Source organism: Eleutherodactylus coqui, chromosome 10, assembly GCF_035609145.1.
Source record: "Eleutherodactylus coqui strain aEleCoq1 chromosome 10, aEleCoq1.hap1, whole genome shotgun sequence".
In the NCBI taxonomy this organism is placed as follows: domain Eukaryota; kingdom Metazoa; phylum Chordata; class Amphibia; order Anura; family Eleutherodactylidae; genus Eleutherodactylus; species Eleutherodactylus coqui.
Window position 1 is genome coordinate 25,149,600 of NC_089846.1, and position 25,010 is coordinate 25,174,609.

A 25,010-nucleotide genomic window follows, 5' to 3' on the forward strand; every position below is an offset into this window, starting at 1 on the left:
CGATCCCCAGAGAAGTAAAGGAAGAAGTGTAGTGGATTTCAAGTGTCACCAATCTATGACCAGCGTGAAGGATTCCTGTGGCGAAGATGGAGGATGGGAGGAGCTTTAGTTTAATTAAACAGAAGCCCATCAAGTATAATGGGAGACAACCAGTACAGGTAACGCCTCATCAGCTGACTCATGAATTAAGTCTTCCCTGCTGTCCACTGATTTACAGCTGACTACTATGCACAGTAAGGGTGAGAGAGCTGTCAATCAGCGGTTGGAAAACAGGGTGGGCGGGGCTAGCCGCAGCTCACGAATTTCGAGGACTACTTCTTTATGTGTAGCTGCTACTAATAAAATATACGTTTTGGACAAAGAGCTGCACAAGCAGGTATAGCATATTGCCTGTTCCCGCAGAGAGGGCAATGTAAGGGTGGTGACAGATACATGCGGGTCCCACAGTCTGGCTGAATGCCGTGGCCAGAGGTTACAGAAGTAACGTAGCGGACAGTCTTATGCGGTTTCTCTAAATCCCATAGAAGGGGATAAGTTATGGAAACAGCGTAGCGCAGCCCGTTCAACTGTTTCCATAGCTACTGACCACCCTTGGCCATCGCATCCAGCTGCAGCGCGGGCTATAACTAGAGATAGGTGTATGGGTGTACTCCTTTGACATCATGTTGGTTTTTGGTTGAAAGTTATAGTGGTCTGCTGTGTGATTTTTTGACACAGAGCTGTAAATTCCCTGTATAGGAGTTACAAATGTAACCCTCAAACTACCAGGAAGCCGCCACTAGAGGGAGCCAAAGAGTGAATTGCATACTGTTTATAGACTGAACTAAATAGTACGAAGAAAGCTTGTTGCTCCCCCTAGTGGTGTTTGCAGGTATTTGCATTAAGGCTACATTCACACTGTTTTTTAGGGCAATTTGTCCTGGATCTGCATCGGAGGCCCCGAGCCTTTGGCACAGCTGTGAATGAAGCCCAACACTTCCCATAAAGGGACTTGGAGCTCTTTATCAGAAAATGGAGCTCTGACCGTTACAGTGACATAAAAAAATATTCGGAACAGCATATTGAACCTGTTTAGGTTAACAAAAACAAAAAGGTGTTCAAGGAGGAACATTCACTTTAAGCTGCATTTAAAGTGTAATGCACCTGCTTTATATACATTGCTTAAACTACTAACTTTCCTCTTTAACCCCTTCCCAACTGCAGAACAAATATAGATTATGCAGTGGGCTCAGGAGCCAAGACCGCTCCATACCTGGTGGCTATTAGCTTACAGCCGCCAGTAACTACCGCTATCAGCGTTAGCTCTGATCGCGGCTGTTGACTGTTTAGATCCCACAGTCAAAGTTGACCGCATGTCTAAACAGTCAGCCTGACCCCTTTCCACACCCCAACATGATTGGGGGTGCCGATAGGCTGGCATGGTATCCTGAAGCCTACTGAAGGCTCCCAGAGCTGTCACGCATAGATGCTTATCAAGCCCTGCCCATAGACAACTGAAGTACTGCAATATATAGAACAAGCAAAAAAGGATTGCAAATTCAAGTCCCCTGTGGGGAGTAAATAAAAGTGTAAATAAAGATTTAATAAAGTTTTTTAATAGTAAAAAGAAATTTTTAAAAATTTAAAAGTTCACAAAATTCTCATTTTTCCATAAAAAATCCAAACAATTAATAAACCCCACATATTTGATATTGTGGTGTACATAAAAGTCCCAACTATTAAAACAGCGCAACATTTATCTTGCACGGTGAAGGCTGTAAAAAAAAAAAAGTACAGAATGCCAGAATTAGTTTTTTTTGGTTTCCTGACTCCCAAAAAATTTGAATAAAAAGTGATCAAAAAGACACATGCTTCCCAGAATGCTACTAATAAAACTACATCTCACCCGCCCTCACACAGCCCAATCAACAAAAAATATAGAATAGTTAAACAGTTATGGGCCTCAGAATATGACGGAGAGCTATTTTTTAAAGAAAAATTTATATTTACTTTTTAAAAAGTAGAAAAACGTAAAAAAAATGTATACATGTAGCATCACCGTAATCGTACTGACCCATAGAGCAAGTCCATATGTCACTTTTACTGCACTGTCAACCCTGCAAAAACTAAACACCCCCAAAATGCTGCAATTGCATTTTTTTCATTTCTCGCCCTCCAAATTTTTTTTATATTTTTTTTCTGCAGGTTATGTGGTGCATTAAATGATACCATTCAAAAATACAACTCATCCCTCAAAAAGCCAGCCCTCATAAGGCTGTGGCAATGGAAAAAAAGAGAAAGGATATGGCTCTTTGAAGGCGGGGACGAAAAAACGAAAATAAAAAATGAAAAAAATCGGTAATCCTAAAGGGCTTCAAGCCCCAGCGTATACAGAGGGTTTGCAGTATCCCTACCCCATTACTGAATGCCTCCCTTGCAAGGGCAGGAATTGTTGCCTTTCTGCCCTCCTATGATGACCGTGTTGGTACAACATCCTGTAAAGCAGGGGTCCCCAACTCCAGTCCTCAGGGACCGCCAACAGGTCATGTTTTCAGGATTTCCTCAGTATTGCACAGGTGATGTAATTATTGTCGGTGCCTCAGACATTGCCACAGGTGTTCTTACTATAGGATATCCTGAAAACATGACCTGTTGGTGGTCCCTGAGGACTGGAGTTGGGGACCTCTGCTGTAAAGTCTCAGTGCACTTATTACTGCATCATTCTCACATTTTCATAACATATCTCACCGCTCCAGGTCGGGGATAGGGTGTTTTCCCTGTATACGCAGTCATCTGGTACCCATGTCCCTCCTTGTGTGCGAATGGCCCATTAAACACGGCACGGACGTCAGCAAGAGAGAACACACAGACGGCAGAGCCCCGGAACACGGAACTAAGAGACGCACAGAGACAGATACATTAGGAAACACACAGCAGGGTGACTAGAGAGATCACACACCGGGGGGACAAGACAGCCATGTACCATGCCAACGAGGACACCTCTACCAGTACAGGCCTTCATGCAGGGCAGGCCAAACAATGATGTAAAGAACAATATAAGACACATCCAGCATCCCTGGAGAGTAAAGACGTACAAGAGAGAGGAGACAGCCACACAAGCTATTGGAAGGCGGTTAGAAGGATTGGTGCTCTCACCCTAATGTGGTGAACACCCCATATATCAGGGGGTTCTGCTTGTCCTGAGTCGGCTGGATGAAAATATCACCTATTGGAAGATAGAAAGAGTCAAAAATCGAGAATATCACCATTTTCGTCGGCCAATAGCTCCCAGAGCGTGTTCGGTGGCATCAAGGGCTTGTATCTGATAACATGGAAACTGGAAAGCCCATCGTTGCAATTCGTTAAGAGGGTTTTCCCACTATGACATTAATCCCCTATCCACTGGATAAAGAATAAATGTCGGATCGCTGGGGGTCCAACTACAGGGCCCAATATCTGTGCGCCCCGGGTCCTGCATGTGAATCAAGTGGTGAAGTGCTATATATGAGCACTGCTCCATTCACTTCTGTGAGGTGGAGTAAAACAGCTGAGTGCATCAATTTCCCTCCATCCCATAGAAGTGAATGGAGCAGTAGTCGCACATTCACATCACAGGAGGATTCAGGGGGCACAGATCTCGGGGTCGCCAAGGGGTCCAGCAGTCAGGCCCACAGCAATCTAACATTAATCTACTGTCCAGTGGACAGGGGATAAATGTCATAGTGGGATAACCCCTTTATGTACTTCCGGCACACATACGCTCCATTCAGTAGTGCAGTAGTCCCAGCAATCAATGGATTGGTGGGGTTGCAGGTATCGGACCCCCTTTGATTGACTATTGATCGGTAGTTCAAAATTGGAAAATCCCTTTAATTAAAGGGAACCTGTCATATTGATTATGGTGTCTGATCTGCAGGCAGCAGGTTATAAAATAGGAGGAGCTGAGCAGACTGATATATAGTTTTATGGGAAAAGAGCATAACTTGTCATTTATTGACCTAAATCCCTGCTCTTTCTATGGTTAGGTCTAGTGGGCAGTGCTAATCAGTGATTGACAGCCTTCCCTGTGCAAACACATATACACATAATATGCTGCCCTAGGGTTTTAGCCTGGGTTCACACAGGGCGAATTTGCCGTGGAAATTCTGTCCGTAATTTCGCCGCGGCAAATCCCGGGATTAGCCGGCCATGTGGTTGAGATTTCTCGGAAATCTCATCCTCACGGGACGGCGAATCCATCGCGGCAAAGCCGGCAGAAACCGGCGCTGCGTCGCGGATTCGCCGGTCGCAGCATGCCCATTCTTTTTTTTCCGTTGCAGCCGTGCTCTCCTCTATGGGAGTGCCAGCCGCAACGCAAAAGCGTGCAGCCAAGTCGCTCCAAAACCTGCGGCTAAGTGCTGCGGGTTTTGAAGCAGCTCTTTCCCGGTGGAAATCTCGCGTTTTTTCGCTGCAGCCAAACCACGGGATTTCCACCGGGAATATGCCGTGTGTGAACCCAGCCTTATAGTTTTAAACTACTGATCAATAGTTAATCAGAGGGGGTCCGATAAATCAGTTGATTGCTGGGGCCGCTGCACTATTTCATGGAGCCTCATGTGGACTGGTAGTACACAGCTCCGTTGAACAGCTGATCAGCGGGATGCTAGGTGTTGGATTTATTGATGACCTAAGCCATGAATAGTTTAAGCTATAAAACCCCTTTAAAACAAGCTGTCCCATCACAGATCAGCCTTTTTACAAAAGAGCCACTCCTGCGAACTCCAGCAAATTGCTGATTTTTCCTGGGGATGCTTCCCACTTTTACTGCAACGGCTATAACATGAAATATTACATTTGGCCAACAAATGCACTAGAATGAAGTGAATGGGAACTTTGCCTGTAATACCGAGTCTCACCACTGTAGTGTGAACGGAGCTGTCTGCTTCCTGCAGAAAGCAGCTCAATGCAGGAGCACACCGACCCAGTGAACAGCTGATCAGAGGGGGTCCTGGGTGGCAAATCACCACTGATCTACTGTTGCGTCCCATGCTAAGGTAAGGCCATCAATTGATTGCAACTGGACAACCCCTTTAAACTGACTATTGAATATAAATGGATTTTATTTAAAATGCATTACTCATTCTTTGCAGACTCCTGTTTTTTTTGGTAATCGTGCAGTTTTTAAATTCTGAAGTCTGATCTGTTCTGCATTAGTTACAACTCCTGTTACATGCAGTGCAATGATGTGCTGTAAAGGACTGAAAACGAAGAGGAAACCGGGAAGGAAAACAATGCATTCAGCAAAACGTGAATAAGCCAATATTTAATGTAAGTCATCTTAAGGAGGAAAACTCCTGTAAGTAATACCCCCTCTCGGGTCTGCCTTCAAGAATACTCAGTCACCAAAAGAGCAAACCCATTGACATGCACTAGAGAGCTCTGCCAAGGCATGCGGTGACTCAAGTGGTGTCCCGGGGAGTTCATTACTTCTTCATCGAGAAACATTTGTAAAAGATGAAATAAGCCCCTGTGCCCGGCCCTCCCCCTCATCCGTCCCCTCAGTATAAATGTCGGCGCACACAGGGGGCAGGCGAAAAGAAAAAGAGAAAGAATAGGGGAAAAGTTAGATCTTAGAAAAACTTTCCGGTGATCTCATCTGCGAGATGTAACGTGACTAATGATAACCGTGAGGCTCGTGACTCCTAACATTTGGTCGATTCTCAAGGTTTCAGATCAGGACCATCATGTTGTATCAGAATGTGCTCTTTGTTTAGCAGTTCTCATTTGTCTCTCCCCAGCTCTGAGCCCTTAGGCCGAATTCACACGGGCGTCTTCCCATCGCTGAGCAGCCAATTAAACAGCAGAGGTGATGGAGCAAGCAAATACAGAGGAGGAGAGACCGGAGTACAAGTCCTTACCGTCTGCTTAATTGGCTGCTGTGATGGAAGGATGTCGGAGCACAACACATACAATGCAAACTGTTAATGAGTGATATGTGACGGCTGCCGCCCGGCTCCGGACCTGACAGCAGCGTCACACCGGCTCTACATGTAGCACTCACAGACAATGGAGTGGAAAGCGCTCGCGGCAAAATCCTGCTGTCAGGGTAAAGTTCCTCAGCTCCGTTATAATTGCAGTGAATGAACTATACCAAATAACCGATTTCTGCATTAAAATTGACCACTTTTTAAAGTGTAATCCTACTTATTGAGAGTGTTTTTTGGGAGTCACTTACACAGCAATTCCCCAATACAATGTCACTCAAGGGCTTGTCCAGGATGAAGGGGGATTGATGGTGAAGGACAGAATCCAACAGTACATATACATTGCCTCGCAGGGTCAACAAGTAGGATGATCAGTAAGTATTGGGCCACCGTGTTTGGTGATACGGTCTTTAACGTGACCTAGATTCAGTGAGTGCTTGAATACAGTCCTGGGCTAGTGCTGACCATGTGGTATTGACCATAGTTCACAGGTCATCTTCATTATGAGGCTGTCAGAGAGCGATCATTTGGCGTCAATCTTGTCCCACCGAGATCTGGGGATCGTTCTGGCCAAGGAATCATCTGGACGCCTTGTTAGGCATGCCGGCTGATGTTCGCTGTGTGGGGCCGCATGGTGTCTTGCTGGGAAATGGCATTGGGTACGTCCTGAAGATATAGTAGTGCGATGGGTTGTAGCACCTTATCAACATAACATGTCATCAATATGCTCCTGATACATACTAGAGGTGACTGGCTGTCAATGCTGATGGCACCACAAACCATGACTCCATTAAGACAAGCTGTGGGGCGCTCCAAAATTGAGGAAGGATCAGCCAGATTACCACATTGCCTCCAGACTCCCGCATGGCGATCAACCTTGCTGAGACACAATCTGGATTCATTACTGAACACCACACTGTGCCATTCATCATGCCAGATAGCTCTTGTGTGACCCCATTGCATAGTTCACAATGATGCTGCAGTGTGAAGGGCGGTCTTCGCAATGGATGGCTTGACTGCAAACCTGCCTCAGCCAATCTACATGAAACGGTCATCGTCAATATTGGATCAGCCAAATCTGTCCGTAGCTGCCATATGATGTTGCCGGCTGTAGAACTGCTACTGCAGGAGGCTGGATGCGTCGATCTGTGTGTTGTGACATTTGTCTCCGTTTTCTAGTTCCACTACAGCGATGCATATTTTGTTCTGTTGTCCAACGTCTCTAAATTCGACCCATGGTTGTGGCATCCCGTTTAGATTCTGCCACATTACAACACAAAGATCAACCAGCTATACATAGCCCTATACTGAAACTTTAGTAGACTTGTCTGTTTGAAATGGCTCTTAGTGGCATCTCAGGGCCCTTTTACACGGAATAATTATTGTTCAGATTCTCACTGGATCGCGGGAATCTGAATGATAATTGCCAAATGTAAATGCCGTCAGGCATAAAAATCAAACAACGATTGGCCGGTGTGAACAGGATGTCGTTCATCTATGAACAGATTGTTTATGGTGAATGGAGGTGAGCGTGCCGGAACGATTCCCCACCTGCTCCGCCTCTATTCACTGATTGATGATTGCTTCTCTATGAAAGCACAGGAGTGATTATCACTGGGATGACGGTCGGGCGATTCTGTGCGCCTGACAGTCATTCCGTATAAAAAAAGGCCCTTAGAAACATCTTCACTCCTTGATTTCTATCCAGACACAAGAAACAATGAGACAAAGCAGTTTCTGTCGGCATGATAATGTCTCTCAAGTTATCTTCACAGACTGATTATTACCTTTTATCATGCTCCCAGATCGCTTGATTGGCTCGAAACTGCATCAATTTGTATAACTTGCTTATCTGATCATACCTGAAAATTGCCAAATGCTGCTACGAAATCTTCATGGTTCGGTATTTTCTCTGTGAGGCAGCTGTGTTAAAATTTAACATATTTCTATCTGTACATCACCAATCTCTGTTAGACAGTCTTAAGGCCCATTTACATGCAAATATAATCTTTCAAACGACTGAAAGATTAAAAATGTTTTAGCGATCATTTTGGATAAAGTACTAATGGGCACTAATGCCCATTAGTACTTTATCAGCTTCATTTGCATGTAAATGAGCCTCTGGGGGCTGCTCGCAAAACTCAGCAGGTGGTCTAAGCTCTGCAATCAGCTCCATTGTATTCTCTTAGCAGCCCTTGCCAGAACAATGTAATCTCTAGCTCCCATGCAGAACACATCCTGCGGTCTGTTTTCTTGCACTGGCTGCAGAGAGAATACAATGTTATCTCTAGCTCTCGTGGAGAACACAGCATGCGGTCTGAACGATGGTTTTTAATCTCACCTAAAAATCATCGTTCAGACGAAAATTGCACGATGGTAGCTTTGACACGCAACGATTATCGCTCATATGCCATCGTTTTAATTCATTTTGAGCGATAATCGTTGTGTGTAAATGGGCCTTCACAGTCACATCTACTTTGTTTCCCCTTTCACTGTATATGGCTTCCTGTTATTGTCGGGTCGCACAGAAGGACATTACTTACGTAGCTGATCAAATGATGTCTCCACTCCATCTGGACCAATGACAGAGCAAATGAGTCTTGCCTTGAGGAAGGATGTCCATTTTCCAACCAGTGAACGCATTCCGCCTTCGTCATTCTGCAATGAGAGCGAGTGATTGACAACAATATAGTCATTGATCTCCAGCAGTGCAAACCCACTCAGAACTAAAGGTAACCCTGGTCTCACCAAACAGATCCGTGCAATGCGCGATACCACAGCCGGGCCGCTCTCCCCTTCCAGACTTCTCTCTCGAAACAAGATGTAGAGTTTGTCGTCCTCTTTGAAGCTGCTTTCAGACACCACCAATGATCCCACAAATACCGGGTCTGGTAAGGGAAAAAACAGGATTATGTATAAGGGATCAGTAATAGAATACAATCAATAAATCGCTCCTATACGTAAGTCACATTATTATCAGTGGCATTCAGAGAAGCAAGGAAGGCGATATATTACCATTCAGCCAGCGAGAGTCGTACTGCTCTGTCCGGATTGGAAGTTTGTGACCCATTGTACGGAAAATTGCAGAGTCTGTTCCCATATAGTCCACCTGCACCCCCGCATACAGCACCCCGTCTGTAATAGAACATGAATAGAGCTTTATTCTATAGCAGCTGTTCTCACAGAATTGTGTGGTTGTTCGGACCTATTGGTTGATGTACACAGAAAGTTAAGGAACTCACCAATAATGGTGGCCATGTTTTCTTGCTTAGGGTCATACGGGCATCTCCCTTTTCCGGATTCATGAGAACCAGAAATAATTCGGAATACATAGTCCTAGGGCAGAGAAAGAGCAGTCATTTGTGTAGATGTGATAGCCAATGTGGGCGAGAATGAAAGTAACATAAATACAGGTTGTAGTCAAAAAGCTGGATCAGGCGCAACATCTTAGTACGAGTGTCCTATATTGTAACAACTATAAGGGAAGCATGGATGCGCTACATGATGGTATGGTGCACGGACCCCGGAAAATGGATTTGAATTCTATGTTGTGGTCCCTGTAAGAGATAGAGAATAAAACCCAATTGTACAGTTGAGAAGCAGAAATCAGCTTTCTACGTCTCTCTAAGTCCGGTGGGACCGCTGCTAGGACTGACGTAAGGAAAGTCTACTGGAAATGTGTCCTCCTTCTGCTACGATACATGCCGTCGTTGGACCTGCGTTCCTTCCGGGGACCCTCAAAGCGGGTCGATACCTGAATCTCCTGCAGAGGACGGCGGACGACTTCCTGGATGATCCCCGCCCGTATCGTAGCAAAAGGAGGACACTTCCAGTACGCTTTCCTTATGTCAGTCCTAGCAGCGGTCCCACAGGGCTTAGAGAGATGTGGGAAGCGGATTTCTGCTTCTCACCTGCTACTCTTCAACTTTACAATTGGGCTTTATTATCTGACAGAGGCCGCAATACAATATGTAAATCCGTGTTCCGGGGCCCCCAGGGGCCTGTGCGCCATACTATCCTATTCAAGTACGCTACTGTTATTTCAATATCGGGCACCAGCATTGAGATCAGTCTTTTTGACTACACCCTGACCTCTCAGTAAATGGCAGCACCATCTAAAAAAACAGCCACCAACTAGATCATCTTTTAGGGTAAAAATGAAAATGTAAGCGTAATGATAGGAATGTAGAAGGCTTATTAGTGTTCACTAGGATGCATTCCCTGTAGTAACCTTTGTCAATCACAAGATGGCGCTGCAATTCTTAAACTGACAGTGGAGACTTCTAAAGATAGCACAGCAAATAAGCAGGGTAAAAAGGTAAAACCTCCGATGCACATAAGAGAAAAGTCGGCTATACATGCGGACAACCTTATCTATATGACTCTCCACTAACAGAAAATAGAGAGGAAAAGAAGGATGAATTTCAAGAAATTATGTTTTTGTTCTGTGGGGAGATAAGCCGCTGCCAGGGATATCTACCTGCAGCTTACTCCCCCTTCTAGAACATATGCACACTTGAGCAAGCTCAGCATGCATGTATATGGGGGGAGGCTGGAGTGTCAGGAAAAATAGCTGGTGACAGAAGAAACATGCACTTGATCGCTGCTCGCCAGGCCCACTGCTGTGGCGGTCAGAGACAGAAGCAGACAGCAGGCTCCCGGCTTGGTATTGCAACTAGAGATGAGCGAGTATACTCGCTAAGGCACATTACTCGAGCGAGTAGTGCCTTAGCCGAGTATCTCCCTGCTCGTCTCTAAAGATTTGGGGGCCGGCGCGGGTGACAGGTGAGTTGCGGCAGGGAGCAGGGGGGAGCGGGGGGGAGAGAGGGAGAGAGAGATCTCCCCTCCGTTCCTTTCCGCTCTCCCCCGCCGGCCCCCGAATCTTTAGAGACGAGCGTGGAGATACTCGGCTAAGACACTACTCGCTCGAGTAATGTGCCTTAGCGAGTATACTCACTCATCTCTAATTGCAACTATCACTGAATTCAATAGAAACTGTGCCTGCAATCACAAGATTCTGTTCACATTGGCATTTAGGTCCCATTTAAGTTGCCTCTGATGGAGCAAATGCTGTAGTCGGCTTTACTGTTCTACCCAGTAGCAAAAAAAAAAAGTCCAATATAAGTCAGTGACATTCATTATAAATCCGTCCTTTAAAAAAGGAAACCATGACACTAGTGTGAACAAGATGCATATGAAGAGAAAGGAGACAGGCGCCTCATGTGGAGACTCCTCAGCAGACATACTGCAATAAATGCTAAAGGGTTCTCGCCTTGTAAGGTTGTGCATAACGCAACACTCTGATAGCTTAGACTGCTGCCTGCTCTACTAGACCTGGGCCCAATCTGTGCAGGGAATGGTACCGTGGATCCAGAAGAAGCACTTGTGACGCACAGTATAGTGCACTGAATGGCCTCTCAAATTGTGTGACGCCACTTAGTGCACTAATTAGACTGCTCCTTCTACTTGAGAATATCCACTAGTGTGAACAAAGCCGGGCACAGATATTATGAGGAAATACTTAGGATGTGGTGAAATTTCTTCAAAACTAGTCAAGACTGAAGTCACCTATTGTATATACTGAACCAGTAGATGAGCGACATTCCCTCTCTTGCATGGTTTAGGGAACTTGTGGCATTTCTCACCTCTGACCTCCAGCCCCGGTAGATAAGGGTGCACTGAGGCTGATAGGCACCTGTCCCACAAGCGTAGAGATGTGTTCGGTTAAGTGGCTGAATGACACGCAGGTAATTGGCACATTCGTCCTACGGGATACATGCAATCAGAGAGGTAATTAAACAGGACATACAGCGCAAATTTGAAATCAGAACAAAAAAACTGTTGACAAAAATACAAATATAGTATACATGACCGGTATGTAATAATAATAATAAACTTTATTTGTATAGCACCAACATAATCACAGTCCTCGCGTTGCGGAGCGTGATTTATGAATTGGCTGAGCCACGGCATTGATTGGCCAATTCATAAATCAGGTATGTGCTGATCAGTCCAGAAATAAGGGGCCGGACAGTGCGGGGGAGACTAACTTGTTCCGGCTCATGAGTATAGCTTTATTGCAGACATGCCTCAATATGTCGTAAAATCTCGTTGTGCTATATGAAACCAATGGACATGCTAGATAATTCCTTTGCCCAAATCAAAGAACTGGCACAGACGTGATGGCAGCGTCAGGTGAAAAGATAATGCCTCCTCCCTACACAATCCATCAAGTAAGACCCTGTCTTATATTAACTTTTGCCTCAAAAAAGGCACTAGGTCTTATTTTTAGGGGATGTCTCATCATACTTACCTAGCAGGTTCAGTCCGGACCCTCCCATGTCTCTCTGGAGCTCCATTGCGCTTGCTGCAGTCCTCGGACGCCCATAGAAGATCGGTTCCTGGTTAGGAGATTCATAAATCCCGCCTCCAGGAAGCGATGGCTGTGATTGGTTCACAGAGTGCTCCATTGATTGGTTTTCGAGTGCTGCTCAGCCAATCACAGCCATCGCGTTGCGGAGCGGGATTTATGAATTGGCTGAGCCACGGCATTGATTGGCCAATTCATAAATCCCATCTCCACAACGTGACAGCTGTGATTGGTTCTCAAGCGCTGCTCAGCCAATCAATGTAGCAATCGATGAACCAATCACAGCCATCACTTCCTGGAGGCGGGATTTATGAATCCCGTAACCAGGAACCGATCTTCTGTGGGCGGCTGAGGATTGCAGAAAGCACACTGGAGCTCCGGAGAGCAGTGGGAGGACCCGGACCGAGCCTGCTAGGTAATGTATTACTTTTTTTAAAATTTATGTACTGCTGCTTGGGCATATTTTCAGGGAAGGGTTTATATTTCAAGCTTCCCCCAAAAAACTGGGTAGGGCTTATTTTTGGGGAAACACGGTCGATTGTGTATTTTCATGTAATCACTTGCATTAAATATAGTTTTGCTTTACCACTGTAAATCATGTTTGAAGTGGCTGCCACCAGGGGTCTCCCTTCCAGCTTCTCTAAGGAGATTCTGGTGTATTTTAGAAAACGTGTTGAAAACTCAGGTACACTTTAAAGCGCTTCAGATAATGGACCAGGACATGGACTTGATGTAAAGGACTTACTGGTAACGGGTTTCTGCATTGAACGGATCCTTTCCTTAGGCTGCAACACCCCGAATGTAAGTATAGTTTGTAATGGCCATAAGTAAAAGTAGTGATATCACAGAACACGTGTAATCTCAGCACATCCAGGAAAGGGTGGGATGTTAGAACTTGATGGGCGATTATATAACTCCGACTCAGCAAGCCCTAAAACCTTTCTCCATTTGCTATAATAGAACATTTGCCACTATTGTTCTCCCTTTTAGGTATGGAAAGAAGCATTATTTAAATACCGCATGATCTCACACTTCACATGTATTGTTCCTCCAGGCACAGCATTACTTCTGTGATTGCTTTTCCGTGCCGCCTAACATGAGATTGACTGAATTGCAGCACTTTAGCGTTACGCAGAGAGCCTATTTGGACTTTTATGTATCTTTAAAGCGGATGCAACAGCCTTTTACCAATAGCCTTCCCCTAAGACACTTGAAAGGGTAACGTATAAGGAAATGTGAAGTGCCGATGCGTGTCTGCGGCCGAGAACTTGCAACGAGTACCTAAATACAGAATGCATTATATGTCCGGTAAAGGACAGGTGGGTATACTCACTGCACGTCCCCTACCAGCCATCAGACATTCCTTTTGCCGACTTGGGGCAGCGGGCCAATGAATCTGAAGAGGAAAAAAAAAGAACCGTCAATCATGATCTTACAAACGCGCTTCGGGCTCTATAGTCTAGGACTTGTACAGATATAGCCTCGTCTTTTGTGCTGGTCAGTTTGGCTTTCTTCCAGCTCCCGGGAGACTGATGTGTGGTCCTCCAAGGGGTGATCCGACCTCTTATGTTGACTCTGGTCACTGATTTGCATTCTGTGGCTAGAACTGACCACAATGCAAAATGATAATCTGATACGGGTAGCACTGGCATGAAGAAGGCGCCGTGTGTGGTCACCATCCGCCCACAGTGCCCAGGATTAGTGTATCTCACCCACGTTTGACTGTCACCAAATTATGTGACAAGTTCCATACTAATCTTGTGGGCGGTTCAGCAGAGAAACATAATAAAATCATAGAAAAGACAACAACTCCCTTATTTTCCTTTACTGAAGTACAAGCGAAGATAAAACACTCTCTGTTTGCCTAGTAAACATTATAACTACATTCTATGAACACGGCAATTGTTATGGCTCCCCGCATGACCCGGTAGGGAACGTGTCCGATTCCTTTGTCATTCAGATTTAAAGGGGATGCCGAAGAGTAGAAAAAAAACTTCCAAAAACAGCGGCACGCCTGTCTGCAGGTCATGACTCAAATGGAGCGGAGCTGTAATACTACACACAACCCATGGGCAGGTACGGCGCCATGTCTGAGAGAAAGCAGCCATGTTTTCTAATCCTCAAGAACCTCTTGCAAAGCTTGAAACTCTTGAGCCTTGCAAGGTGCAAGCGCTAAACTTGAGATCACCACCTAACAGACCGCAACGCTCGCATGATGCTGTATAAGATCTATGCTGAATGGCCACTTTATTAAAGACCCCCGTCTAGTAGCAGGGTGGACTTCAGAACTGCAGAAATTCTTCATGGTGTCCATCCACAGGTATCAGAGGCCTGGGGTGCGCCAAGAAAGCATTCCCCACACTATTATTTCACCTCCACCAACCTGAACTGTTGACACCTGACAGGAAGGGGTCACCAATTCATGCTGCTTGTGCCAAATTCGGACCTCTCATTAATACAGGGCAACAGAAATCTGGATTAATTGACCAGCTGATGTTTTCTCACTATTCAGTGATACAATTTTTGCTCTCTTTTACCCACTGGCGCCTCGCCTGTTTCTCTTAGAGATGGCACTGGGAACTGGTTGTCTGCTGTTGTAGTCTATTCATGCTAGGGAACGGTGAATTGTGCGTTCGGACACGTTAGTTGGAGCCCCATCGAGGTCTTTGGCTGCAATCTGCTTGACTGTGCAGCGGCTGTTCATCAGAGTGATTCCTGACATCCTCCTCTGACCCCTTTCAGTGACGAGTTGTTCCATCCATAGGATCCGCTTTCGTTGAGTGTTTCTTCTCGATCACCATTCTCGGTATATTCTCCACACTGTTACATGAGAAAACCCCACGCAGTTCATAGTGAAGTCCTGAGCCCGGCTAGTCTACCCCCGAAGACCGGGGCTTGTTGGAAGTCTCTCAGATCGCTGGATTTTCCCATCTAATATGGATTAACACTCAAACGGATGCGCGGAAAACTTGTCAGATAATTTTATGCTGCACTCTGAAGTCTCATTTCTATAGCGGAGCTCCAATTGTGAAAGGGCCGGGGGCTCTAATAAAGTGACTATTCAGTGTGTCTATAATTCTGGGTTACTGGATATTGTGACCCATCAGATACACTTATATGTACTCCCTGCTCCCCAGCACATATTTACAGACCAAAATTGCCCATTAAAGTCTATGGGTGTGCAAAAAGACGCACCAAACACACAGTAGCATCCATGTTCACTGCGTTTTTGCAATTTTTTTTGCATATCCCATGTTCTGTGGGCTGTGACAAAACTGACATTGCTTGCGCTTTTTTTTTGTTTATGTGCGTGTGAAGAATGGATGACACACAGATGCAACATGGATGTAAAAAATGCGCATACACACGCAGTGAAAACTGCATTTTTCACTGACCAAATTTGCATGCGTTCATGCGAATGAGCCCTAACTGTGAGTTTTGTGTCGACGCCAAGTGCCTTTCAAAGCAAACGGCATTGTGTGTGTTGGAAACTTTTCCATAAACTGAAGGAGCCGCTGTGAAGCTATTGGAGACCAGGACCACTAAGTGGCAGTCAGGGCTTGAGTCGGCTTTACATCTGCATCGGAACCACCGGTCAGACGCTCTGTTGCAAATCCAGCTGCAAATACCAGAAGAAAAAGGGCTGCATACAGAAATTTTCTTCCATCCCAAAACGGGGAAGCTATGTGGAAAGCGGAGGACCCGATTATAGTCAATGGAGTCCACCTAGAGCTGTTCAGAACTATTCGGCCGTGAGGATTCCCCTTTTCTGCTCCCTGAGAGAAGCAGGAAAGCAGAATCCCCAAAGTAGATGTGAAAGCACTCTAACTGTATTCACACATTACCCTTCTATATACACAGCGGTAGTAGCATGCAGTCTTATACCAGATTTCGGTTGTGACGGGCACATCCCCACGTCTCATAGCAGTTACTGTATATTCCAACTACTGAGAGGCAGTCACCGTTCTTCCAGTCGCTCACAACCTGCAGCTATTCTCTTTCACCATCTGCATCCATCCATTTCTAGTACAGCACTTGCTATCATCTATCATGTCGCAGCATTCTGCACCTCCCCGATGGCTGACAACACTTCAAGCTGATAGAACTATTTTACTATTCTGCGCCTCATATTACGGATTGCACTCAACTGAGCATAAATTATTGGAAGACCTATTAATTATTGGACAATCTTCAAACTTCCCCATTTCTCTCCACAAAATATCTCACCATATAGACTAGTATATTGACCGCAGATGCCCTAATAGAAAGGGGGCGCTTCAGCATCTCCGGGATTAGTGGGCATCCCTTATCTCAGATTCCTAACAGCAGACCTGGGTAATCCCCAATGTAAAGCTTCTGAACATCTTATTTTAGCATCTTGCATATAACTCTTTCCAACTTCTGGGCTTACAATTAAGGGCTCACGGTTGATGTTGCCAAGGTCCATAGACACCAGGTAGTCGCGGCTCCCTACGTACATCCTGTCCTGATCCTGGTCTAGGAGGAGAATCCGGTAGTCGCTGGTGTTAAAGCCGAAGCTGAAGAAACGTGCGGTGCGGGACTCCATCAGCTCTACGGAAAGAAAGCGAAAGAAACCAGACAAAATGAGCATCATATTAAAATGTGGGTTTGAGAAATCTTTCTATAACATTTAGGAGCGACTTCACAACTGCATCTCTATACATGTAAAATAACTGGATTTTCAGGAACACACAGAAGAGTCTTGGCACCATAAATCTGCCTGTAGTGTCACACATCTGTCCATACAATAGAAGTGCTGGTATGCAGCCACTAATACATGCGGTATTATACACTCTACCTACAAGAGACGTGTTGTTGTACAGCCCCTCATACACGCTACATTCCATACAGCCGCCGATACAGCCTACATACATCCTCTCATATACCCTACATCCAAGACACGTGATACTGTACAGCCTCCCATATACCCTACATCCAAGACACGTGATACTGTACAGCCTCCCATATACCCTACATACAAGACACTTGATACTGTACAGCCTCCCATATACCCGACACACAAGACACGTGATACTGTACAGCCTCCCATCTACCCTACATCCAAGACACGTGATACTGTACAGCTTCCCATATACCCTACATCTAAGACACGTGATACTGTACAGCCTCCCATATACCCTACATACAAGATACGTGATACTGTACAGCCTCCCATATACCCTACATACAAGATACGTGATACTGTACAGCCTCCCATATACCCTACATCCAAGATACGTGATACTGTACAGCTTTCCATATACCCTACATACAAGAGACGTGATACTGTACAGCCTCCCATATACCCTACATACAAGACATGTGATACTGTACAGCCTCCCATATACCCTACATACAAGACACGTGATACTGTACAGCCTCCCATATACCCTACATCCAAGACACGTGATACTGTACCGCCTCCCATATACCCTACATCCAAGACACGTGATACTGTACAGCCTCCCATATACCCTACATACAAGAGACGTGATACTGTACAGCCTCCCATACACCCTACATACAAGACACGTGATACTGTACAGCCTCCCATATACCCTACATCCAAGACACGTGATACTGTACCGCCTCCCATATACCCTACATCCAAGACACGTGATACTGTACAGCCTCCCATATACCCTACATCCAAGACACGTGATACTGTACAGCCTCCCATATACCCTACATACAAGACACGTGATACTCTACAGCCTCCCATATACCCTACATACAAGACACGTGATACTGTACAGCCTCCCATCTACCCTACATCCAAGACACGTGATACTGTACAGCCTCCCATATACCCTACATACAAGACACGTGATACTGTACAGCCTCCCATATACCCTACATACAAGATACATGATACTGTACAGCCTCTCATATACCCTACATACAAGATACGTGATACTGTACAGCCTCCCATATACCCTACATACAAGACACGTGATACTGTACAGCTTTCCATATACCCTACATACAAGAGACGTGATACTGTACCGCCTCCCATATACCCTACATCCAAGACACGTGATACTGTACAGCCTCCCATATACCCTACATACAAGAGACGTGATACTGTACAGCCTCCCATACACCCTACATCCAAGACACGTGATACTGTACAGTCTCCCATATACCCTACATACAAGACACGTGATACTGTACAGCCTCCCATCTACCCTACATACAGAATACACTATACTGTACAGCCATTAATACAACCTACACACAAGACATGTGGTACCGTACCGCCCCCCCCCCCCTGTATACTCTATATACAAGAGACACTATAGTGTACAGCCACTCATACATTCTACATACAAGAAACATGGTCCGGTACAACCCTCCACACACGCTACATACAGTAGACATGGCGCCGTACACCCAGTGATATAGCCTACATACAAAAAACCCTCTTCATAACCCTACATACAAGGGATGTGGTACCATAGACCCCCCGCACCACCCCGATTCACCTTACATACAAGAAATGCAGTACCGTACATCCCCCCATATACCCTACATACAAAATGCCTATAGGCAAGCAGCATGGCGGCATCCATACATCCAGCAGTAATGGAGTATTTTATATCCAATGCACAGACCCGATCTCATCTGCGGTCATAAACCAGCCTGACAGAAATGAACAAACGTGCCTTTAGAATAGTACATTCCCCTTTAAAAACCCAGGCTAGGATATGTATATGGCAGACCGGCTGAGCGTATTGTCAGACAGCCCTATACATCATGGAGATCACAATCTCTGCCCTCCATGCAGTATTAATTTTTACCTACACATTTAATATGAATTATTCATGCGGACGCGGGCGCCGCGCCGGGGGATTTATCATAACAACATTAGGAGCGGCAGCTGGCGTAGAGCGGGGAATAAATACTCCGCTATGTGGAAACTGCTGGAATACAAAGCCCACAGCTATAGTCAGCCTGATAATGTGGAGCCATCCATCAGCAAAACTAAGTGCGCCGCGCTGTAAGTAACGTATACCCCGACCCCGCATCGGTACGGCCTCTAAACAAATCCCTTCAATACCCCCTTAAGGTCTTACAAATTGATTCCCCGAAGTGCGATTCAACTCTCAGATTAATTCTATTTAGTCCTTCAATCTGGTATCCTGATGGCGGGACGAGGGAACCGCGGGAGTGTCTAACGGAGCTCTTCCCGCACCACAGTCATCCGGTGCGATGTTCTGCAGTAACTCGCATTAACAGCTATGAGCACGGCGCGTCTCAGGGGCGGATCACATCGCATTTTAGCGTCAAGCATAGACGTTTTAATGCAAAGAAAAATGTATTAAATTGTATTGTTTGATGTACCAAAAAGTAGTTCATATGTGCATTTGTTTTTTATTTTTTTGTTTTTTTACTACATTTGACCTCCTTTTTGTTTCTATACATTTTTTTTATGTGCGATAGAAACACTATCTTTTCTCCTTAGGGAGAGCACCTAGATGGTGAGTGAGGAGACTCAAATGGCCATGCACGCTCCTCTGGGTAATATGCAAATAAGGGAGATGGAATAAAATCTCCACAGTGCCACCTATTGGAAGGCAGCATTCCTTCAAGCCAAAGTTAGACTTCTTATTATTTTTATTTATAGAAAAGTGTAGCATGCCACATTTTGCTGTCCCACGAAAAAAAAAAAAGTGTGTGCTTGACATAAACACTTTTTTTTACAATTAAGGGCAAAAATTATTGATGATTTAGGCTCAGGATTGGTCATCATCATCAACAGTTAATCTCCGGGGACCTGCTGCACTGGATGCTTGGCAAAGAACTGATCCCCCAATGGAGCTGGGTGTCATCATAGGGGACGGCAACATTAGTGCCCTAATTCACTCAATGGAAGCTGAAGCAGCCATTACACTTCTGCGTCCAACCCCGGTGATGGAGAAGGAGGTGCTAAGTCTAATATCCGCTTCAGCTCCCATTGATTTCAATGCAAGTAAAGCCAGCTACAGCACTTCCACTCCTATAACCGATGATGACATCCGTCCTCGCTGCACTGACAGCAGGCCAGGCGACAAGCTCATCACTTGATATCCTGAGCGGCAGGTCCCCAGTGATCAACTATTCAGAAACTATCCCGAGGATAGGACATCGGTAGTTTTTGCCCAGAAACCCCCTTTAAAGTGAATTGGGAACATATGGATATGTATACGTTTACAGTATATGTTTTTTTCATACGTTAAATGTCTTCCCATACGTTTCCATAGCTTGTGTCCATTTTTTACATTAAATAAAAACCTAAAAACTTTTTGATAAAGTTTTGTAGTTGAACATTCTTTCTTTTTAGCTATTTGAGAACCTAATAATGCGTAAGTTAAATGTGTGGAAACGTACAGCTTTACACTTCTATAGGTTTCCCATTGAACATTTTGTATTAGTCATTTCTGCTTGATGGATGGCTAAAGAGTGATGTGAACAGTCCCTTATCTGTCCCGGGTAGTTCTTACTTGCTGGATGGCTTGGCCATTATGTAATTGTATTCATGTATTTATCAGGGAGCCTCCTGGCTGAACAGTGCGATCCTAATGCTTTGAATTGCCACCTGCATATCCCAGTTGAATGATGACCCCGTACAAGTGTTGTGATGGCTATTGTCCAGCCCGGATTAAAGCAATACCTGATGAAATCCTATCCAAGCGGGATCAGACTCTATTTATGGATCTTGGTGGTGCCTAAATTAACATTCGGTCAGTTTGGCCAAAATGATCAACCCTCCCGCCCGAAAAAATAACATGGGCCCAAAATAAAGCTGGAGCAAAGCGGGATTATTCTAGTGATAGCTCATGCGAGCAACTGGATGTGAGGTTTGGGATCCCAGGAAATACTGTTTGTCGCAGAAGCACAATTCCAACAATGTGACTGACATTGTTGCCTTTATGCCACAGTCATGTGCCGGGCGGTCATAGCCTAAAGTTAGAAGCATTGTCCAACATCTGTTGGATGAAAGTATTGTCTCAAGAGTGCTGATTGCTCGTCGTTCTTCCAAAAACAAGACTCAGATACACATGTGTGTCTGTTAAGATGGCATTATAGCAATATAGTATAAATAGCAAATCATACATTATTATTGCACCTACAGAAGACCTAACTTTTCAGAATAAGCCGTTGTGATGTTGTCATGATGGATAATGCTAATTCTGACCATTATATGACTTGTATCCTGCGTTTATCACTAGTTTTTCCGCTCCACAGGCTGCATATCTGATTTTCAGTTCTCTCTGAGCTGGTGGGGGGAGTCTCTTTTGTGATGTCTCCAAACATTGTACATAGAGAAAACAGTAGATGCTGCTCCCTAACTAAATAGCACACATGGAGACACAACAGCCTAATGGTGGACACTAGAGAAGTAACGAGCAGTGGAGATGTAATTTCAGTATCTGTAGGACAATAAATTGCTCACTATTAGCTCCAGCAGCATATCCGTGTGTGTCTCCCTCCTCCACCTAGGCTTATGTGATAGCATATGTGCTACTTATGGCATTCACTAAGTACTTTGGCCTAAAATTGATGTTTTTGTGCTGGCTACAAGACTTTTTCCATTCTTTGCTGTCCAGTGAACTTTGTCTCTAGTAACAAAAAGAACAGAAAGTTAAGAAAGGGAGTGATTCATGTTTCACAATATCTGGGGTAACTATGTGCAACATGAATCACTCTCTTTCTTCCCTTTCTGTTCTTTTTGCTACTAGAGACAAAGTTCATTCGACAACAGGCACTGGGTAGCAAAGAAAGGGAGACGCCTTGTAGCCAGCACAAAAACATCAATTTTAGGCTAAAGTGATTTGCATATTTGCTAGTTATGGCATTGGCTATCACATAAGCACTAGTTTGTTGAAAAGTTAATGATCATTTAAATGGCAACCCAGTAAAGGCCCTTTTACACACAACAATCATCGCTCAAAAGCCATCTTTTGAGCCATAATAGTTGCGGGTAAATGTGTGCCCATCATGCACTTACCGTGCACATTTCGTCCACCGCTGAGTTCAGCTCAGCTTAAAATCCATCGGGACTGATAAGAGGGACCGCACACCGAGTTCTCCGAGGGCAGCGCTGATAACATTCTTTCAGCTGCTGTCCCACTGGAGAACAACAGTGATGTATTTAGAGAACAGACCACCCACTGTTCTCTAAATACATGCAAATTGGCTACTAGAAGGCTGAGTAGCCCATTAGTACCCAATGCAAAATGACTGCTCAAAACTGTCAGTTTCTGACGAATGAGTGATCATCTGAGTGTGTAAATGCACCTTTAAGATCTCCAGATGTGAAGATTAGAAACCTCTTCACTTATTTACAAAAAATCTCTGATCTCTTAATCACAATGAGGAATAAAACGTTTGTACCAACCCCCTTATGCTACAATTACCAGGTAGTGATTTCATCTCTTGCCACCGGGTATTCTCCTTCTACACCTATGCAACAACAAATGACATCTTCTGTATTCCACCCATGTTGACAATCCTGCTACCCTCATTGCTGGAGTCTTCTTTAAATTTGCAAGTACGAAAGAGGACAAGGCATCTACAAGATGCAAAATAATATTCCTCGGAACGTATTACTCATACAGAAGGTATGAATATAACAAAGGGAAAAAAACATAAGGACGTAACTTGTTCTTCAAAACACAAATCCAACATGAGAACATGTTCAGTGAGGGGTCCGATTCAGGGCTGGTTTGTGTTTCGCTGAAAAATATAATCATCAGAATTTTATTTTATTTTTTTTTAAAAGAACATTTTAGTATATTTTCATCCATCAGGTTGACAGATGAGCGCGATCTGTTTGTGCAGCTGAGCGTACTAACGAATCACCACGTTATCAGCAAATGTCAGCAAGAGGGATCCATAGATAAGGCTGCACACAATAGGAGAGCAGGTTCTCAGTTCTTGCAGCTGCTCCTCCATCCAGTCTTGTAATGGGCAGAATGATCATTGTTTGCCTTAAAGGGTCCGTTCTCACGTTGCAGGTCCGCAGGTTTTGGCACTAGTAGCCTCTATGTTTAGCTTCTTCTACCTGCAGGGGTTCGTAGTGTAAATCTCACTTCTCCTTACTCCTAATAAAACTCAACAGTAGAGAATTGTGCTGCCGACACCTTCTGAGCTTCAAGCAACAGCGGGGATCCTGCTATCAGCTACACATACCCTCATCCTATAGAAACCACATTGCTACTTTATTAGATGCCCCTCCTTTGGTCTTCAGAACCTAATTCGTTGTGGTGTAGATCCCACTAGGTGATGAAATTGTTCTGTAGGAATATCGGCCCCTGCGGACAGGAAGCTTCTTGTAGTTGACATAGATTAGATGAAAGTGCTGACATGTTCTGACCAGCTGACAGGAAGGGGTCATTGATTCATGCTGCTTGCGCCAAATTCTGACCTCTGATCAGCACGGTGCAACAGAAATCTGGATTCATCTGACCAGGAGATGTTTTTCCGCTGCTCCGTGATACAATTTTTGTGCTCTTTTGCCCCCTGGAGCCTGACCTTTCTGTTTCTCTTAGGACAGTTTCACATGGGGGATCGTGATTTTGCTGAAAAAGTGTCTCACATCACAGAAAGATAGAGCATGCGCAATTTTTTGTTCTCTCAACATCGCATCAGTAAAAACATCGCTAATGGGAAGGAAACCATTGAAAATCATTCGTTTCATAATCTGCTTTTTTTACTGATTCTCGCATCACGCGAAAATCGTGCAATTTTCTCGCCCATGTGAAACCACCCTTAGACAGTAATGGTGCTGGAACTGGCCCTCTACTGCTATAGCCCCATAGTACTATGAAACAATGAGTTGTGTGTTCAGACACGTTAGTTGGAGCACCAGAATTGTATTCAGCTGCAATTTGCTTGACTCTGCACCGCCTTTTTGTCAGAACCATTCTTGACATCCTCCTCTGACCCCTTCCAGCGACAAGCTGTTTATGTCCACAGGATCCCTTTTTGCTGGATGTTTTTCCTCGATCACACCATTCTCGGTATATTCTCCACACCGCTGACTGAGAAAACCCCACAAGGTTGGAAGTGAATTCCTGGCCCCGGCTAGTCTAGCACCGATGACCAGGCTTCGCTGGATTTTCCTATTCTAATGTGGATTCACACTGAAACTGATCCTCGGAAAACTTGTCACATGATTTTTAGACTGCACTCATTGCTCTAATTTCTATACAGGGAAGCTCCAATCGTGATTGGGAGGTGTCTCTAATAATGTGCCCAGTCAGTGCATATGGAGGGAGAAGAAAAGGGTCTTATGGATAAGGCCACATGGGCCACATTGATGCAAAACGGTGCAGGCCGTAAATGATTGAGACACCAACAATGGACTGAACGAGCGATAATGAAAAATGCCAAAAAAATGTTCATGATTATCTGCATGTGTAAACAGGCGTTGTTTGAAGCAAACGACTGTCATCATTTGCTCATTCTAACGATTACTATCTCCGTGTGACATGACCCTTACTAAGCTACAACTGTATAGCTGTTACAATGAGATGATGATGATCACACAGTGGCTGATCCAGAAACTTCGGAGAACTACGTATTCTGCAAGTAGCTTTTAAGACGGCTGCCCTATAAAATACCGCTATCCCTGCCAACCTGTATGCCCCCAAACATTTCCAGTCATACATGAACACTCCTTTATTTATGGA

The 25,010-nt window shown here is 44.8% G+C and overlaps 1 protein-coding gene across 1 annotated transcript in view; it reads right to left on the reverse strand.

The window, feature by feature from the left end:
• The window catches only part of LOC136580239 (semaphorin-3F-like), an 85,910-nt gene that overhangs the window by 8,538 nt on the left and 52,362 nt on the right, over positions 1 to 25,010 (reverse strand). The window contains exons 3-11 of the mRNA XM_066580635.1: positions 16,724 to 16,884; positions 13,646 to 13,708; positions 11,588 to 11,707; positions 9,185 to 9,278; positions 8,958 to 9,077; positions 8,691 to 8,830; positions 8,486 to 8,600; positions 3,136 to 3,205; positions 2,728 to 2,872 (exon numbers count right to left, since the gene is read on the reverse strand). Coding sequence (XP_066436732.1) covers positions 2,728 to 2,872; positions 3,136 to 3,205; positions 8,486 to 8,600; positions 8,691 to 8,830; positions 8,958 to 9,077; positions 9,185 to 9,278; positions 11,588 to 11,707; positions 13,646 to 13,708; positions 16,724 to 16,884 — 1,028 coding nt within the window. The remainder of the gene's footprint in view (positions 1 to 2,727; positions 2,873 to 3,135; positions 3,206 to 8,485; positions 8,601 to 8,690; positions 8,831 to 8,957; positions 9,078 to 9,184; positions 9,279 to 11,587; positions 11,708 to 13,645; positions 13,709 to 16,723; positions 16,885 to 25,010) is intronic.